We start from the raw sequence: 19,980 nt of genomic DNA, 5'->3' as shown, positions 1-19,980 counted from the left end.
GAGATTTAAGGTTCTTTAGAAATTTTCAGATGATTTTCAATTAATTTCGGATTTTCAATGGATTTTATCAATTTTAAACATATGAGTGTTTTTACAAGTGAAACTGTAGCAAACGAATTCGAAATGAATCAAAATTTCTACAGCAGTAAGATGGGTATCCATGCAGCTTACGGGATGAATTTTGTGGATTTGTACATTAAGCTCATATTTAATTTTGATTTAACAACAATAAGACCAGATTACAAAAATAACACAGAAACTACTAGAAATAAAAATCTAAATTCCATGAAATTTCTACATTAGTAAGATATAAGTGAAAATAGCATGCTGTAAGATTTCCATGAATTTAGAAAACTATTTACTATCAGTTTCGGATTTTTTAAATTTCAAACCAGATTATGAATTAACACTACAGCTCATATGAAACAAGATCAAAATCACTTGAAAATTTTACAGAAGCAAGAAGTATAGAATTTAAGACTACTGTAAAAATTTGGAGAATTGTATCTGTGATTTGACATCAGTAACAATTCTCCCAAAATCTGATAATTTTCAAAGAATGCATAAAATAATATACCAAACAAAATCCAAAAATTCTCACAAATTCATGGTAGAATGTATCATTATCATATTATTTTCCCACGAAATTTCATTATTTGTGGAATCTGTTTAGTATATCTTTTAGTTTTCTTTGTTAAAAATCATGCAAAAATCCGAAAATATACCAAATAATTCTAAAAAATTCCGAAAAACAGTGTACCTACCTGTGATGAGTTCCTCGCCGAATCCAAGAGCCGAAGAAATCCAAAAATCCGGCCGACGTGCGATCCGCTCCGCTTCCTTCTTTGTTTTTATATTTTCCTCTCTCTCTTTCTCTCTTATTTTCTCTCCCTCTCTTCTTTTTTTTTTTTCCTTCTCCTCTTTTTTTTTTCTCTTCTTTTTTTTTTCCCTCTTCCTTCTCTCCTTTTTTTTTCTCTCCCTCTTTTCCTTCTCATCACCTCTCTTTATATAGTGAAAAACTTAGTGGAGAGGTGGAAATAAATAATGAGAATGGTGGGTGTGGTGGAGAATAATGGAATATATAATGGTAATGGTGGGAATGGTGGTGGGAATAATGGAATATATAATGGTAATGGTGGGAATGGTGGTGGGGATAATGGAATATATAATGGTAATGGTGGGAATGGTGGTGGGAATAATGGAATATATAATGGTAATGGAGATAATGATGTTATTTTAAAGGGAAAAATGAAGTTAGTGGAAATGGTAGAGAAAGTTAAGTCATGCTAATGGTGAGTCCCACTTTGTGGGTTCCGCACAAGCGGGTCCCACATCAGCGGGTCCCACACAAGCGGGTCCCACATCAGCGGGTCCCACACAAACGGGTCCCACACCAGCGGGTCCCACATTAGCGGGTCCCACACAAACGGGTCCCACACTAGCGGGTCCCACACAAACGGGTCCCACACCAGCGGGTCCCACATTCTCTTTTGCTCGGATTCTTATGAATAACCCTTCTCAATACTCAACGGAAAAATACGAAACATGACGGAAACGACCAAAAATATTTAGAAATGTAACAAACGGACGCGGGAAGGAAGGACATTGGAAAACCGATGGAAAAACCCTAATTTCTTAAGGCAGAGCAAAATGGGGTGTCTACACGCCCAAGCATAGCGAACTTGGGTCCGGTCAAAATGGGGTGTCTACAGATGCCCCTCTTTGGCAAAGCCTGTGTAACACGCGAATGGCAAAGCTGAACAGACGACACATTTTGGCTGACCCGAAAGCAAAGCAATTTTTTGGGTTTTCGGGTTCTAAGGATGGTATTCACAAGGGCACACAACAAAGTAACATTAAGAGACTCATAAACAACAAGCAAATGGGAGATAACCTCTCACCGACCCATAACTCGGCAATCATGACATCTCAGTGAGATGGCTTCTCTCTAATACTCACAACTCAACTATTTAAATCAATACGCAAAGACTCTATTAAAGCAAACACAAACATACTCTTTTATAACAAAGCTTTTAAGAAAACGAACCCAATGAAATTACCTCAAAGAAAGCAGACCACTATCGATGCAGACGTAAATCAACCCTTCAAAGAATATCAAATCAAATTACTCAAAGAGTATGTAACACTCATAGAGTCTCAAATCAATCACTCAGAGAGCTTCAAACACACAGAAATCTTTATACTCAAAGAGCCTCAACTACCCGAAGAGTCTGTAATACTCAAAGGGCCTTAACTACTCAAAGAGTCTCAAATTAACGCGAAACATTTATACTCAAAGAGTCTCAACTACCCGAAGAGTCTGTAACACTCGAAGGGTCTCAACTACTCAAAGAGTCTCAAATCAACACAAAACATTTATACTCAAAGAGTCTCAACTACTCGAAGAGTCTGCAACACTCGAAGGGTCTCAACTACTCAAAGAGTCTCAAATCAACACAAAACACATTTATACTCAAAGAGCCTCAACTACCCGAAGAGTCTGCAACACTCGAAGGGTCTCAACTACTCAAAGAGTCTCAAATCAACACAAAACACATTTATACTCAAAGAGCCTCAACTACCCGAAGAGTCTGCAACACTCGAAGGGTCTCAACTACTCAAAGAGTCTCAAATCAACACAAAACATTTATACTCAAAGAGTCTCAACTACCCGAAGAATCTGTAACACTCGAAGGGTCTCAATTACTCAAAGAGTCTCAAATCAACACCAAACATTTATACTCAAAGAGTCTCAATTACCCGAAGAGTCTGCAACACTCGAAGGGTCTCAACTACTCAAAGAGTCTCAAATCAACACAAAACATTTATACTCAAAGAGTCTCAACTACCCGAAGAATCTGTAACACTCGAAGGGTCTCAACTACTCAAAGAGTCTCAAATCAACACCAAACATTTATACTCAAAGAGTCTCAATTACCCGAAGAGTCTGTAACACTCGAAGGGTCTCAACTACTCAAAGAGTCTCAAATCAACACAAAACATTTAATACTCAAAGAGTCTCAACTACCCGAAGAGTCTGTAACACTCGAAGGGTCTCAACTACTCAAAGAGTCTCAAATCAACACAAAACATTTATACTCAAAGAGTCTCAACTACCCGAAGAGTCTGTAACACTCGAAGGGTCTTAACTACTCAAAGAGTCTCACATCAACAAAGGAATTGCTAAATTATCTCATAAGACCCCAGATTTATATGCCCGTGGTGTAACACGGTTCCATATAAATCCAGATTTGTATGCCCGTCATGCAACACGGATCCATACAAACCCCCTCGCAGGTATGCCTGACTCCCAACTTGTTAGGTAGGGACACACTGCGGACACTTAAAAAGTCCCAAATGTCACACTCAAAGAGTCATTCTTATTATTATTTTTTTTATTATTTTTATTTTATTTTTTATTTTTAGAGATTGAAGCTTTACCAAAGCAACACGAGCCAAATACTCGACAGGAGAGCTTGAACAAAAAGAGCGTGTTCAAACTCTCTAGTCTCTATTTGAGGAGAATGTCCATTTCAAATATCAATGTGTATTTGACATCTTTTATGACGTGAGTCATAAAAGATGCCCCTAGTATGATTACTTCCATAACAAAATTCATTTGGAGAGCAACATAAGAAAAATGGGCCAAAGGCTTTCATTAATGTACACTTGGGGTTACAAACTTTTCTGATGAACACTTGGGCTTATAAGGCTCTTAAAAATACAAGAACATGGTTCTGCTCAAAATCCTGCTTCATCACTACCATCTGCTAATGCTGGAATTGGGCTGAAAGCCTATCAACCTCTGAATTGCTCTGCTTTGCACTTGTTCACAGGGGCCATAAATTCTCTGCTTCTCTGAGAGTTCTGCTTTCCCTCCTCTCTCTTTTTTTTTTTTTTTTTTGCCACCCCGGCTTGGGGAGGAACAGGACTCTGAAGAATTGAACTCGACTTGACAAAGGAAAGACTTTGACAAACAACGAACGAGGACATTGACGGACACCGAGGACATTGACGGACACCTGACTCAAATACCAAGATAGACTGAAATCTGCTTCTTAGTCTGATAGGGTTTTTTTTTTTTTTTTTTTTTTTTTTTTTTTAAACAAAAAAAATGGTAAAAGCCACTCTCTTAGAGTCTTTTGAATACCGTGTTTAAAGGTGTTTCAACCCTCTTTTCAGGATTTCTGCCATGGTTATCCTCCCTTCAGATTGCTCGATTTCAACTTCTCTGGCTCAAAGAGTACCAAAAGAAGTCTTGATGGTGCTTACTTAGACTTTGAGAAGGTGCCAGAGAAAATCGAAAGTTTAGCTGGCTTTTTAAAGCCTTGTCCTCTCTCCATGAAGTCACTGCCATGACCAAATCGCCTTTTCAGGTTTTCGATTCGGCGGACCATATGCCTTAATTTTTGCCTGGACTGTCTGCCCTTGCAGATTTTCCATCCAGCAGGCTCAGCACCCTGATTTTTGCCTAAGCCGCCCTTTCGGGTTTTCAGCTTAGCGGGTGAATGACCCTAACTTTTGCCTAGACCGCCCTTGCGGGTTTTCAGTCTAGCGGGTCTAAGACTCCATCATTTTTCTTTCTTTCTGTTTCTCTACAAACTTGGGCCTGAGTACACCAGAAGGACTTTCGGGTGGGCTTAGGTTCAAACCGGTTAGACTTTGGTATGTTTGCATGTATCTGGACCGAATCTGGATCCTCCAGACTGCCTACGTATCCTTAAAGAAATTGGGAATCAGGTCACGCGTAGTTCGGGTTTAAAATCTTTTATGACGAAAGTCATAAAAGATGCCCCTGGTTTAAGTTTAACAAAGAAATTTTGATTTTGCTTTTGGCTCACAGGTTCTTTTAGCGGAAAGGGGTTTCATTATTCATTTTTTTCTAGGCCCAACGGGTTTGCAAATAGTTTAAAACATTTGGGTATTGGCTTGAAGCTCAAATCGTCCAAGGATGGCCTCCTGGTGTACTTAAGCATAATATTTTTTTAATTGATCCAGGTTTGTAGGTTCATTTAATTTTTCTCCATTTTCATTGAGCAGTCTTACGGCTTTTCCAGGCAGGACTTCATCAACAATGTAAGGACCAGACCAGTTTGGCCTGAACTTTCCTCTTGGGTCAAATACCGGTGCCCTGTAGGACTTCAATACAAGATCTCCAGGCTTCAAATCTCGGACACGAACCTTCTTATTGAAAGCTCTCTCAATCCGTCTCTGATATCCTTGGATATGATATAAGGCTCTCAGCCTCTTCTCATCTATCATCTGTAGCTCATTGTGTCTGGCCTTCGCCCATTCTGACTCTGGCAGATCGGCCTCCACCATCACTCTCAAAGAGGGGATTCTTAACTCAACAGGGAGAACAGCCTCCATTCCGTACACCAAAGAATACGGAGTCACGCCTGTTGAAGACCTGATCGATGTTCTATAAGCCCATAAGGCATAAGGAAGTTTGTTCGACCAGTCCTTATATGTCTCAGTCATCTTACTGATAATGACTTTGATGTTCTTATTTGCTGCTTCAACGGCCCCATTCGTCTGCGGCCTGTAAGGAGACGACTTGTGATGCCTTATCCTGAACTCTTCACACAGGTGTAACACTTCTTTCTTGAAATGTGATCCATTATCTGAAATCAACTCGTGAGGTACTCCGTATCTGCAAATTATATTGGTACGGATGAACTTCGCAACTGTGTTCGAAGTGATGGAAGCATAAGATGCAGCCTCTATCCACTTTGTGAAATAATCAATAGCCACCAGAATGTACTCATGTCCGCTCGAGGATCTCGGATAAATCTTCCCAATGATGTCTATTCCCCATACCGAAAACGGCCACGGCGAAGTCAGGGAGTGCAACTCCGAAGGAGGAACATGAATAAGATTCGCATAGACTTGACACTTATGGCATTTTCTTACAAATGCGAAGCAGTCTGTTTCCATTGTAGGCCAATAGAATCCAAGTCTAAGGATCTTTCTAGATAGCATCTTCCCGTTCATATGAGGTCCACAAACACCCTCATGAGTCTGCTCAATAAGTTCTGCAGCTTTATCTTCATCAACACAAAGGAGTTGTATGCCATCAAATGACCTTCTATATAGCTCTTCACCGCAAATGATGAAATTCGCAGATAACTTCTGGAGAGTTTTCCTTTCCTTGCTTGAAGCTTCCGGAGGATGACCCTTGCCTGAAATGAGGTTTCTGATATCTGTGTACCAAGGCTTCCCATCTGGACATCTAGCTGAAATCTCTATAGCATTTACGTGCGCAGGGGCCCATTGCAGTCTGATGGCTAACGGTTGAACTTCCATTGTAGCGGAGATATCTAACATCGAGGCCAAAGTGGCCAAAGCATCAGCAAAATGATTTCTGGTCCTTGATAAGTGAGTAAATGTGACGCTCTTGAATTTTTGGACTAGAGATTCCAAATACATATTATAAGGGATCAATCTATCTTCTCGAGTTTTCCATTGCCCATTAATCTGGTAAATGATCAGGATGGAATCCCCGAACACATCAATATCTTGAATCTGCAATGCTAAGGCTGCTTCAAGTCCGGCAATACAGGCTTCGTACTCTGCCATGTTGTTGGTGCACTCGAACTGCAACTTGATGGAGATAGGAATGTATTCTTTCTTCGGAGAGACCAAGACTGCACCTACTCCTTGCCCACGACTGTTTACGGCTCCATCAAAGTACATTAACCACTTGGTACTGAGAACCTCTTCTTCTTCGATATCCATAATTTCTTCATCAGGGAATTCGGCTCTTAGAACAGCATTCTCCTCAACTGGAGCATCGGCCAATTGTTCAGCTATAACCCGCCCCTTAACTGATTTCTGAGTGACATAACTGATGTCGAACTCAGACAATAACAATAACCACCTTGCAGTCCTTCCTGTAAGGGCAGGTTTCTCAAACAAGTACTTTAGAGGGTCCATTCGTGAAAGCAGAAGAACCTTGTTTGAAAGCAAATAATGTCTAAGCCTCTGGGTTGCCCAAACTAATGCGAGACAAGTCTTCTCCAAAACAGTGTATTTTAATTCATACTCTAGCATCTTCTTGCTGATGTAGTAAATGGGTCTTTCTTTCTTAGACTCAAGATCCTGTTGAGCAAGCATGCAACCCATCGCTGTATCCGTGATAGATAAGTACAACAGCAACGGCTGGCCTGGAATAACTGGTGAAAGAACAGGGGGCAAGGATAGGCATTGCTTAACCTTTTCAAAAGCCTCCTGACACTCTTCATTCCACTTCTTCGAGGAATTCTTCTTCAGAAGCTTGAAAATGGGTTCACACGTCATCGTCAGATGTGCTATGAACCGTCTCAGATACTGAACTTTGCCAAGGAAACCTCGGATCTGCCTTTCTGTCGTCGGCGGCTGCATTTCTTGAATCGCCTTGATCTTTTGCGGGTCCACTTCGATCCCTCTTTCGCTGACCATAAACCCTGACGTAACGCCAAATACACATTTACTCGGGTTCAGACGAAGCTGATACTTCCTGATCCGCTCAAAAAACTTTCTCAGGGCAACAGTGTGCTCAGGCCGAGTCTTCCCCTTTACGATCATGTCATCAACGTAAACTTCAACCTCTTTGTGAATCATATCATGAAGAAGAGTCGTGGCGGCTCTCTGATATGTAGCACCAGCATTTTTCAAGCCAAACGGCATCACTCTGTAGCAATATGTACCCCACTGAGTGATGAACGCTGTCTTCAACATGTCTTCAGGTGCCATTTTAATCTGATTGTACCCTGAGAATCCATCCATAAAGGATAAAAGAGCATGCCCAGCAGTGTTATCCACCAGGAGATCAATGCTTGGAAGAGGAAAGTCATCTTTAGGACTTGCTTTATTTAAATCTCTAAAATCAACACACATTCTGACTTTCCCGTCCTTTTTGGGCACCGGTACTATGTTAGCGAGCCATTCAGGATATTCCACCACCTGGATGAATTTTACTTCTAACAATTTCTTCACTTCTTCATAGACTTTCAACTCCCATTCTGTTTTGAGCTTTCGGAGTTTTTGCTTCTTTGGCTTAGCACCAAGGATTAAGGGTAATCTGTGCTGGACGATTTCCTCACTTAATCCTGGCATATCATCGTAAGACCAAGCAAAAACTTCTTTGAACTCTTTAAGCAGGGTGATCAATTCCTCGCGTTCTTCAGGGGATAAAGTTTTGCCAATCTTTATTTCCTTAATTGAGGTTTCATCACCAATATTCACAGTTTCAACTTCCTCATCAAGTGGTTTTGCTCGGCGACTCTCCTCCTGTTGGATCATATGTCTGATTTCAGGGGGAGTTTTGTCGGCATCCTCATCAGAGGGGGAGTCTTGATTGTTATTATTAAGATTATCAGATTTTATAGCAGATTCAGCAGATGAAATAGAGACAGGAATGTACTCAAAAGAAGAATCCTTCATTTCATTGGAATTTGTATCATATACATCAACAGACGAATTACCCTCATCGGGGGGTACAATGAACTTTGGACTCATTTTTACAGACTCGATGGAAATGTTGACACCTGCGTCAACTGACTCAGAACTATAAAAGGAAACAGCAACAGATGCTTTATTATGAACAGACTCCAACTCAATCTCGCTTGAAAAGGAAGAAACGTCGCCGATCTCAGGTGAATGGTCCTCTATGGTACCTGCATCAAAAGACTCATTAGAAGATATAGACTCTGAATCAAACCCGGAGACTGACACGTATTTATGGACGACTGACTCTTCTGAAGGGATTCGTTTGTACTGGAAAATAACCTGGGGTAGGACTTGAGAAGTCCAGTTAGTCAGAGGTTCCTCAGCCGGGGTGATAAGACGAGTTGGGTCAAGTATCAGCGGGCTCCTGCCAATCACGGCCACAGTCTGTGACCCTTCTTGGAAAAGTGAATTCAGAAGACTCGGCTCTATGTGCTCTGTCCAATCAGCCTCAGACTCTGTCTCTACAATCTGCATACCCACTGGCTCATCTTCTAGCTCAAGATCGAAGAAAATCTCAAACCCCGGAAGCATCTGACCTGTGCTCTCATCCAACCAAAACTCTGCAAAGCCACAGAAAGGAAAGGCTGCGCCTTCTTTTCGGAATCGACCGTTCATTTTCAAATCAATGGGTGCCATTGGTAGCCCCAAGCCCCGACGACGGTTTTCTGCCCATTTCAGCATCAACTGCTTCATCTCTACAATTTCCTTCTTTGTAGGCTTGTAACCCAGTCCGAACAAACCATTGAATGTTTTGAACACAGGAAACTCGGTCAAACCTTGATGATATTTGCCTAACCCGGCGCCTGGCATATAGCCCTGTCGGCGAATCATTCTGATGACATTCGAATTCGTACTGGTCAGGAAACAAATTTCCTCATTCAAAGCCTCTTTGAAAGTGATCGTAGTTACCTCTAGTGAAAACCCCGTCAAATTGACATCTTTGGATCTTTCCCCAGTTATGTCCGGAGTGATCTGCCCTATCTCGAGATCAGGATCCCCCTTTACTGTTATCACTCTGTTCCTGCGAATGAACTTCAGTTTTTGGTGGAGAGTAGACGGAACAACCCCGACCTTGTGCATCCAAGGACGGCCAAGCAACAGTAAGAATGAAGCCTTAATATCTAAGACTTGAAATTCTACCTCAAAGTCTTCTCCGCCAATCTGTATCTCAGTGACCAAAGTCCCGATTACATCTCGGCGAGTGCCATCATATGCTAGAATACCCTGCTCGGATGGAATAAAATTCTCAGGACTGAACCCCAGGGTTGCTGCGGTGCTTAATGGGCAAACATTCAGTGCAGAGCCGTTGTCAACCAACACCTCTGGCACCTTCTTCTTGTTACAGAAGACTGTGATTTTAAGAGGCTTAGTATGGTCTCGGCCCTCAGGAGGTAAATCGTCATCAGCGAATGACAATGTTTTCGCAGCTCTGGCCATGGCTACGAGACTGACAAGCTCGTCAGGTGAGGTATTAACAGAAACTTGTGCTGCATTAAGCTCTTGAAGGACTAGCTTTCTGTGCTTCGATGAGGCCATTAGTAAACCCCATACCGAGATATTAGCCTGAGTCTTCTTCAGCTGCTTTAACAGGCTCTCATCTTCTTCGTCTGCGCTCACTTTATTCTGCCTCTGATTTTCTGAGTTTCTTGCAACCCCTGCCGGGTTTTCTACACTCAATTCTGGTGGTTTGAACACTCGCCCACCTCGGGTCATGTGACGCATCTCGTTACACTGATCATCCAGCAATAGCAGTTCGTCTTCGTCCGTTCTGAAAACATAAGGTGCATTACTGACATCCTCTTCAAAGTCCTCCATCCTTAGAACATAGGTGGCTTCCTTTGCTTCTTCCAGACCAACATTCTGAAGCGCATATGACTGGGCTGAAGATGACTCAGCGAGTTCAGCATCGTCAAACGACAGCACATAAGGTTCTTTTTCTCTGAATTCTCTGAGCTCTTCATCGTCAAAGTTCAAAACATATGTTTTATCAGATGTAATAGCGCAAATGAGAGCAGAGGGATCAAGGATGGGCTCATCTACAAAGATAGCGTTTGTAGTGGGAGGAGCAACAGCACGGTGGTTGGGGAGAGGATTCTGAGTGATATTCGGCCTTTCAACTGCAAGCTCATCTTTATCGATCATGTTCTGAATCGCGTGCTTCAAGGCCAAACAGTTCTCAGTCATGTGTCCCGGGCCCCTGTGATATTCACAGTATTGATCCCTTCTCCAGTTTCCGGGCAGCGGATTAGGTACAGGTTTGACATCCGGAAGTCTGATCTTCTTGTCTCTGATCAACTTCTTAAGTATCATGGGCAGTGGAAATGGTAATGGGTCAAACTGCCTGAACTGCTTCGTCACCATTGGTCTAACAACTTCATCAACAGGCTTGGCCACTGGTCTGGTATAACTGACTGCTTGTACTTCCTTCGGTTGGATCATAGGCCTCTTCCCCTCTCGGACATCAGATAGCGTTTTGGCTCGGAGGCCCTTAGCAATAGCATCCTCGATCTGGGTGCCGGTCTTAATCAAATGATCGAAATTCTGATAGTGCTGCGGCGCCATGAAGTGAAAGTACTGCGGGGACAAGCTCTTGAGGACCAACTTTATCTGGTCTTCCTCTGACATTCTATGGCTCAGTTGGGCAGACTTGCGCCTCCAGCGCCTAATGAAAGATGTGAATGTCTCCTGAGGATTCTGCTTCAACAGCTTCAGATCTCTTTTAGTGACCTCGATCCCTTCCTCCATGGAGAATTGTTCTACGAATCGGTTAGAGATTTCTTCTAATGTCCTAATCTCTTCTGGTTTCAACCTCAAAAACCATCTTTTGGCTACCCCTATAAGAGACATAGGAAACAAATGAGCCATCTGCTCTCGACTTAAGCCATGCTGCTGGGAAAGAGTGATGAACCATCTGACGTGGTTTCTCGGACACCCAGTTCCATCATATTTGTCATAGTCTGGTGCCTTGAACTTAGGCGGGAATATGGCATTAGGGGACATCAGAAATTCAGAAATATCGAATCCCTTGGACGCTTGAACCTTCATGCTCTCAATGTCACGAGCCATCTTCTCATACTTATCGAACAACTCATTCTCCTTGTTAACCGGAGGGACAAAGTATTCCCCAGCATATTGCTCATCTTTTAGATCGATCTCTACGGGAGAGATGACTGGTCTGGTGAGGTTAGGAGATGTGGCCGGAGGAGGCTGAATGGCGGGATCTTTAGAAGTAGAGACCTTTTGAGTACTCTGGTCTTTTAGATGAGTCACCTCATCTTTCAACCCTGCTATATCTCGACACATATTTCTCAACATTTCCTGTATAGTTATCATGGGGTCCACTGGATCATTAGCCATTTGGTTGACTTCAAAAGAACCTGACAACTCTGGTGAAGATGGTAAAGGTGCTGTTGGTGACACAGTGGGATCAAAGTGACGAACAAGTCTAGATATTGAGGTAGGTCTAGACCAGGTAGGTTTAGCTTGGGTGCCCTTTTTTGAAGCGATGGTTGCTATCTTTCAGAATCCTGATTGGAAGTTAACATACTAGATCAATAATCATGAGATAAAGATTCTGAACAAATAGAGAAAAGAGTAATCTTGAAATACATCAACGGGTATGTTAATTTGGAAAGAATCCTCAATCTATTCCTTAAGGTGTTCTTTGGGTATAACCGTTCTTCTTTTGGGAATGAAAGAGTCAGGAACGATAAACATCCCTAATCAAAATAAGTTTCGATCTCAGCAACGATCATGCACTCAAAGAATACAGGTGAGATCAAACTTTTTCATCAATGATTTCGATATGATCCAGGGGTAAAAGATATATGATAAACATGGATCAATCAATGGCTCAGATAATAGACCATGGCCATAAGAATGACAAAAGTCGGGTCAAGGACCAGATCTAAAATCTGAATGATGGATATCAACAACAAGATGAGATCAAGATGAGATGAGATAGCATAAGATTGCTTTCAACAGATGGATCATGAATGACTAATCCTATGAGATCTTTGGAAATGAATGGGATTTACATCCTAACCCCAAAGGAAAAGTTTTTTAATTTTCGCACATTTTATCAGTGTTACCTGAAGGCATCAACCCTAACCCTAATCTAGCGGAGTGGAGAGAGGATCTCGACTCATGACTTTGTTTGTGTACCTAGGACCGATCGTAGCCATTGAAAGATGGACTACGGCCTAATCTAGACACAAATGGGTAGGATATCCTAAACTAGGCTCACACACACAATTGGGTAAGATATCCTAAACTAGGCTCACACACGTGATGCACATGTGTTCGTATACTACATGCATGTGTGGGTTAATCTAGGGGTAAGGCCAAGAGTTCCCTTAGCGCGAATCCATGTTCGATATACTGTACCAGTGTCCGGCGTATCAGTACGTGAACAAGAGATCCGTTTACGTACCATAAAGGTACTAGGCTAAGGGTGGAATGCTTCTCTAGCACAGAGGCACCAGGTGATGAAATCCCAGTCAACCATGCTAGATAACACTCCGGGTTCCTAAAATAGGACGTGTGTGCATGTGAGATGCAGGGGTTTAGATGAAAGTGATGTAAGTGTGTGCAATAAGTTCGCGCAATCTATGATGCCTTCAGGTTTTGTTAGATTAAGTTTGAGTAAATGTGATGAGAAAATAAAGCATACAAACTAATCTAACAAGCATAAAAGAGATAGAGTTTTCATGAGCCAGTTGAAATAGATTCAAATGAGTTATCCTTTGGAATTGTAATGAAGTTAGGTGGTCCCCAGCAGAGTCGCCAGTCTGTGGGACCCGATCCCGCGAGAGGGGCGTGGGGCGCGAGCCGCCGCCACGCACTATCTCTTGGTCTCTCGTACCCACGCGATTGGCGTGTGCCTTTTATTATTAATTTTAATTCATCTTTTATGTGAACTTGGGATCACTAAGGCAATCCGAATTCCACACAAAAGAGACTGACAGAGTCGCCACCTAGATGTGGGATCTAGGACCCATAATTAACCAGAAATCTAGACTCGCTACCTGGTTACAAGAATGGAAGGTATGGGGATTTATCCACCACATGCACCATTCCTGCCCGATAATCGGTCTTCAATTCCAAAAGTTAACTCTTTTAAATTCATTTTTAATGGCTCATTCAACTCTCTGTTAATGTGCTATCTATGTGACATGCATCCTATGATCTAATTTCAATGTGAATCCTAAATGTGTATCTTGATTTCTTAATTGGTTTGGATTCAATCTAAGTGAAAGTTCTCCTAAAATTCTAATTTCATGGAAAATCCTAAGTGATTTGATTGTTTCAACAGTTTTAAAAGTGATTAGCCCGAGTCCTCAGATGATCTGGTATTCATCCAAAGAAGCCTACGTATCCCCGCCTCCACGAGAATCAAGGCAACGTAGTTCTCCGCGCCTATTCTAAGCTAGGATGCCTAAGACACCTAGACTTCTATCCTAGACTCGATCTAAAAGACCGAACCGGTTATTAAAGTTTCTTGTACGATTATTTAAATTTCAGTGAATTGTGGATTTTATGACACCCTATATGCCCTAACTAAATGCAGATTAGCCCTAAACTAATGCAGGTGGTTCTTACAACCTATGTGTGACTAGGCTGTATTTCTTAAGGAAAACCAAGGGTGGACTAGCGTATCATACTCTAGTCATCACTCGGCGATATGGATCGCCGACTGACCGGACGGAGGCGCTCCTATAACTCTAGGACAGACCCCTAACTCTAAAAACAAGCACACAACAAACAAACAATCAAACAACCTATCAAAAGAAAAACCCTAACTCTAAAACTCTCTATCTAGGAGAAACTCCTAACTCTAGAAGAAGATCTTTTGAAAATAAGATTTTAAAGGTTTTTGAAGAAAGTTTAAAACGTTTATTTACAAAAAAAGTTTGGCTGGACTTGGGATGTAAATCCCAAGCTGCACTACGTACCTCGGAAGAGGATCAAGCCAACGTAGTTCGAAACGAACTCTCAAACTACGCTTCTAAAAGAAACACTCACACTTCAGATTTTTTAAGGTTTTTTTATATTTTCAAATGTTTTTGATATTTTTAAAGTTTTCAAATGTTTTTGAGTTTTAAATTTCTAATGTTTTTGGATTTTAAAGCTTTTCCAATGCTCAGGACCTTTAGATGTTTTCAATCTTAAAGGGAACACGCAAGAACAACCACAAACTAGGGCAAAGCCCTAAATCCAAAAGGGGAAACCCCGAACAAACAACTAACGTCTCAAAGAGACGAACCATAACAAGAAAGATAGCGTCCCAAGAAGAGAGAAAACGATCCAAGATCCCAAGCAAGCAAAGCTCTAATAAGACTGAGTTAGCCTCTAATTAAAGCGAAGTAATCAACAACTCTAAAGGAGAAACTCCTAACTAAAAATATTAAAGAAGGGTACAAATGAGCAAATGAGTCAATGACTCTCTAATAGCGGTGGAAAAACGAGTCAAAGACTCCACTGATAACAACTAAAGGATAGACGAGTCAAAGACTCCCTAAAAGAGATGGAAACACAAGTCAAAGACTCACTGACAACAACATCACACAAACAAATGAGTCAAAGACTTTTATATGAGGCAAAGCATGCCTCCTATGGGTACACCAATTTCGGCCCAGAATGGCATCCAAGGGAGGGAATCGTGCGCTCTTTCCTTGCGCAATTTAATACTTAGGTTATAGCATCTTATTGCCTGGCAGATCTCAGGATTTCCGTGGACAGTAACCTCGGAGCCAATAACATGTTATAGCTTAAATATCTAAATTGTCAAAGATTGGTTGCAATTGGGATACGATTATGGATGCACTGGCCATTTTTCGAGGGAAATCTAAAGACCCTAAGATTTCTGTTTCAATGGATTAATGAGTTAACATGTGACAGAGATTTAAGGTTCTTTAGAAATTTTCAGATGATTTTCAATTAATTTCGGATTTTCAATGGATTTTATCAATTTTAAACATATGAGTGTTTTTACAAGTGAAACTGTAGCAAACGAATTCGAAATGAATCAAAATTTCTACAGCAGTAAGATGGGTATCCATGCAGCTTACGGGATGAATTTTGTGGATTTGTACATTAAGCTCATATTTAATTTTGATTTAACAACAATAAGACCAGATTACAAAAATAACACAGAAACTACTAGAAATAAAAATCTAAATTCCATGAAATTTCTACATTAGTAAGATATAAGTGAAAATAGCATGCTGTAAGATTTCCATGAATTTAGAAAACTATTTACTATCAGTTTCGGATTTTTTAAATTTCAAACCAGATTATGAATTAACACTACAGCTCATATGAAACAAGATCAAAATCACTTGAAAATTTTACAGAAGCAAGAAGTATAGAATTTAAGACTACTGTAAAAATTTGGAGAATTGTATCTGTGATTTGACATCAGTAACAATTCTCCCAAAATCTGATAATTTTCAAAGAATGCATAAAATAATATACCAAACAAAATCCAAAAATTCTCACAAATTCATGGTAGAATGTATCATTATCATATTATTTTCCCACGAAATTTCATTATTTGTGGAATCTGTTTAGTATATCTTTTAGTTTTCTTTGTTAAAAATCATGCAAAAATCCGAAAATATACCAAATAATTCTAAAAAATTCCGAAAAACAGTGTACCTACCTGTGATGAGTTCCTCGCCGAATCCAAGAGCCGAAGAAATCCAAAAATCCGGCCGACGTGCGATCCGCTCCGCTTCCTTCTTTGTTTTTATATTTTCCTCTCTCTCTTTCTCTCTTATTTTCTCTCCCTCTCTTCTTTTTTTTTTTTTCCTTCTCCTCTTTTTTTTTTCTCTTCTTTTTTTTTTCCCTCTTCCTTCTCTCCTTTTTTTTTCTCTCCCTCTTTTCCTTCTCATCACCTCTCTTTATATAGTGAAAAACTTAGTGGAGAGGTGGAAATAAATAATGAGAATGGTGGGTGTGGTGGAGAATAATGGAATATATAATGGTAATGGTGGGAATGGTGGTGGGAATAATGGAATATATAATGGTAATGGTGGGAATGGTGGTGGGGATAATGGAATATATAATGGTAATGGTGGGAATGGTGGTGGGAATAATGGAATATATAATGGTAATGGAGATAATGATGTTATTTTAAAGGGAAAAATGAAGTTAGTGGAAATGGTAGAGAAAGTTAAGTCATGCTAATGGTGAGTCCCACTTTGTGGGTTCCGCACAAGCGGGTCCCACATCAGCGGGTCCCACACAAGCGGGTCCCACATCAGCGGGTCCCACACAAACGGGTCCCACACCAGCGGGTCCCACATTAGCGGGTCCCACACAAACGGGTCCCACACTAGCGGGTCCCACACAAACGGGTCCCACACCAGCGGGTCCCACATTCTCTTTTGCTCGGATTCTTATGAATAACCCTTCTCAATACTCAACGGAAAAATACGAAACATGACGGAAACGACCAAAAATATTTAGAAATGTAACAAACGGACGCGGGAAGGAAGGACATTGGAAAACCGATGGAAAAACCCTAATTTCTTAAGGCAGAGCAAAATGGGGTGTCTACACGCCCAAGCATAGCGAACTTGGGTCCGGTCAAAATGGGGTGTCTACACAGAGGCACTGGCTCATTCTGGATAGAGAGCTACAATGGATGCAGAAATGGATGCCCTTCACTTAAACCGAACATGGCAACTTGTTCCACTACCTTTTGGTGCGCAAACAATTGGTTGTATGTGGGTGATTGCTGTTAAGTATCAGCCTAATTGGACGATTGGGTTCCTCAAAGCGAGGCTAGTTGCAAATGGTTATACTCAGACGTTTGGTGTAGACTATCAGGAGACATTTTCCTCAGTAGCAAAAATACCTTATGTTAGAGTATCGATCTCTATTGTAGTTAATCGTGGTTGGCCACTTTATCAGTTAGACGTGAAGAATGCATGTCTTCATGGCGACCTAACTGAGGAGGTTTACATAGAGCAACCTCCTGGGTATGTTGCTCAGGGGGAGATGGGTTCATCAGTGTGTCGCCTTAAGAAGGCAATCTATGGGTTGAAGCAATCTCCGAGGGCTTGGTTTGGTCGTTCAGTGGTGCAATTATGCGATTTGGTATGAAACAGTGCTCAGTTGATCATTCTGTGTTTAGCCATCACTCCAATACAGGATATGTTTTCCTATGTTTATGTAGATGACATTGTTATTACTGGAAATGATCAAGACGGAATACAGACTGAAGATGTTTCTTTAGGAAGAATTTGTGACAAAGGACTTCGGTCTTCTCAGGTATTTTCTTGGAATTGAGGTAGCTCACTCTAAACGTGGTGTTTCCCTATCACAGAGAGAAAGAATCTTTGATATCTTATATGCCGTAGGCGTGGTCAGTCAGGTTGTGAGTTCTCCTCACACATCTCACTAGGTTGCAGTACTTCAGATTGTCCGATACTTAAAAGGGAGTTATCAAACTCCACTAGTAACCTCATCTTTGGAGAGGTTAATGCATATCGAACCACGCTCGAGGAGCCTGCTTGAGACCATATATTGTCTTCTAATTTACATTGGCCCTACTTAAGCTGTAGGAAGCAGCCAATGGCATGAGATGATTGCCAATGAATTGGCATGCCTCCCCAAATTCAAACATCACACATATTGTTTTTAGTTCTTCCTTGTAGGAACCAATTCTATTGTCACAAAATCCTTAATCAATCAAAGGAATATCAACTAGGACAGACCCCATCTAGAGCAGACTTCCCCAATCTGAGCTAGAAAGGAATGATTTTGATGGAGGCTTGTAACCAACACACATTTTTAGCCAACTTCCATTTCGTGTGCATTGCAAGAAACTCTCATGCATTCAGATCCCCATACGCCTCAGATTCTAAATGCACTCTAGGATCAAAAGCGTGTTTTCCTTTGTTAATGGAGACGACATTGTAGCAAACTTAGCATCCGGAGGCCACAGATCAGGTATGTCAGACGCATTGGCATGACGTTTTAGAAACGACATTAGCTGTTTCTCCTAATGGCCTGCTCTTTTGTAATCTTCTCCTAATTCTCCTAATAATATTTTCACATATTTTAATTTTTTGTATGGATGAAAAGTGTCATGAGTTGGGATTTCTAAGGTACCTATTGGGAAGTTGTGTTGCACCTGTCTCTTTTTGTTCTTCAACCTATAGGTTAGAGGTTCAATCCCCGCTTACCTACCAAAACATTTTGGAAACCCAAAAACTTGGCACCTGTGCCAAGTGTCCAAGCAACACAACCATTGTCACTCCCAATGTTTTAAATTTCAATTTCAGTTTCGATTTGTGTCACCACGGAAACGGAAACATTTCAGCTGTGGCTGGAAATTTCGGTGCAAATCCTGTAAAAACACGAAAACATATGGAAAATATGCAAACGATAGAATTTAAAGATGAAAATTCAGGAAATTCAGGACATTTGGTGTAGCCGGAAGCACGAAGAACAAGACGGTGGTAGAACGCCGTCGACCTTTGTTCGGATAAACCCTTGAATCCACAAGGGGTTGTTCTTTGGATCCACAAAGAACAAGATAGCCAATTTCTCTAACTAACAAAGAAAGAACAATTTCATAAATTTTAGAAACAATTGTAAAATGTGCAACAAGCTCTGCACGTTAGGCTTTTATAGAAAAGAAATTCTCAAACTCCTTTACTCGACTACTATTCCTACTCAAACAATAGATAATCCTACTTCTTCTCAACTAACTACTTCTACTAGGACTCAATTACCCAACAATCCTAAATAACAAAGGATATTTGGATTTCATCCAGCAAACAGAGATGTGATGTTCTTTTTACTCTCGAATTTGTTTCTCATGCATCTGAAACGTGTTGAAATATGAATTTGTAAGGTTTTTTTTTTTCCAATTTAAAATTCCTTTCCTCTCCTACCAAGACATGTTGAGTTATTAGGATTTGTTTCTCATTAACTGCTATTCTCAACATTAACTTAATGATCCCTTTGGATCTTGGGCAATGAAAACAAAGAAAAACTTGATTTTAACAAGATGGGTTTGATGTACCTCTTCCACCATGGTTTATGCATGAACGTGTATAATCCGACGATCCTCGTAGCTTATCCGAGTATAGCGAAGGCCCAGAAACGCCCCTTTGTCCTTCTTCTTTTTTGCACACCACTCGGTCTAAGGGAAACCTTTGTTTGAGCAAACTCTCAATCTCTTAATTGCTCTCAAGTTTGTAGTGTGTAGAAAGAGGGACCAATGGTCTTTTTATCGGGAAAAAGCTCCCATTGAACTTCCCTTAATTGCCCAAATTCGTTTGGCTTTTCCACTCAAATTAGAAAGTAAGCCACACTAATATTAGTAACTCTAGAACATGGAAACCATGCTCTAGATTGCCTAACTAAAGGAAACTCTAAGTTTGGAAGGTCCAAACTTTAGAAAACGTCTAGCAGTCTCCCACTTGGCTTGCATAGGCTTTATTACTTTCTCAACAAATAATTTTGCATTCC

The 19,980-nt window shown here is 40.9% G+C and overlaps 2 protein-coding genes across 4 annotated transcripts in view; both read right to left on the bottom strand.

Annotated features, from left to right (window-relative positions):
* Positions 1-19,980, bottom strand: part of LOC143860448 (uncharacterized) — a 53,488-nt gene that overhangs the window by 13,517 nt on the left and 19,991 nt on the right. The window lies entirely within an intron of this gene.
* Positions 8,515-17,043, bottom strand: LOC143862540 (uncharacterized). The gene is made up of 3 exons (XM_077373615.1): positions 16,154-17,043; positions 8,770-12,017; positions 8,515-8,657 (listed from the first exon to the last, which is right to left on the bottom strand). Exons 2-3 carry the CDS (start codon positions 11,845-11,847, stop codon positions 8,649-8,651), a joined length of 3,087 nt encoding a protein of 1,028 aa, XP_077229730.1. The 5' UTR covers positions 11,848-12,017; positions 16,154-17,043; the 3' UTR covers positions 8,515-8,648.

Source organism: Tasmannia lanceolata, unplaced genomic scaffold, assembly GCF_043159265.1.
Source record: "Tasmannia lanceolata isolate RefF3 unplaced genomic scaffold, GAP_Taslan_0.1 ptg000037l, whole genome shotgun sequence".
Lineage (NCBI taxonomy): Eukaryota > Viridiplantae > Streptophyta > Magnoliopsida > Canellales > Winteraceae > Tasmannia > Tasmannia lanceolata.
The sequence above is the reverse complement of the archived record's forward strand: the minus strand, read 5'-3'. Positions and strand labels throughout refer to the sequence as shown.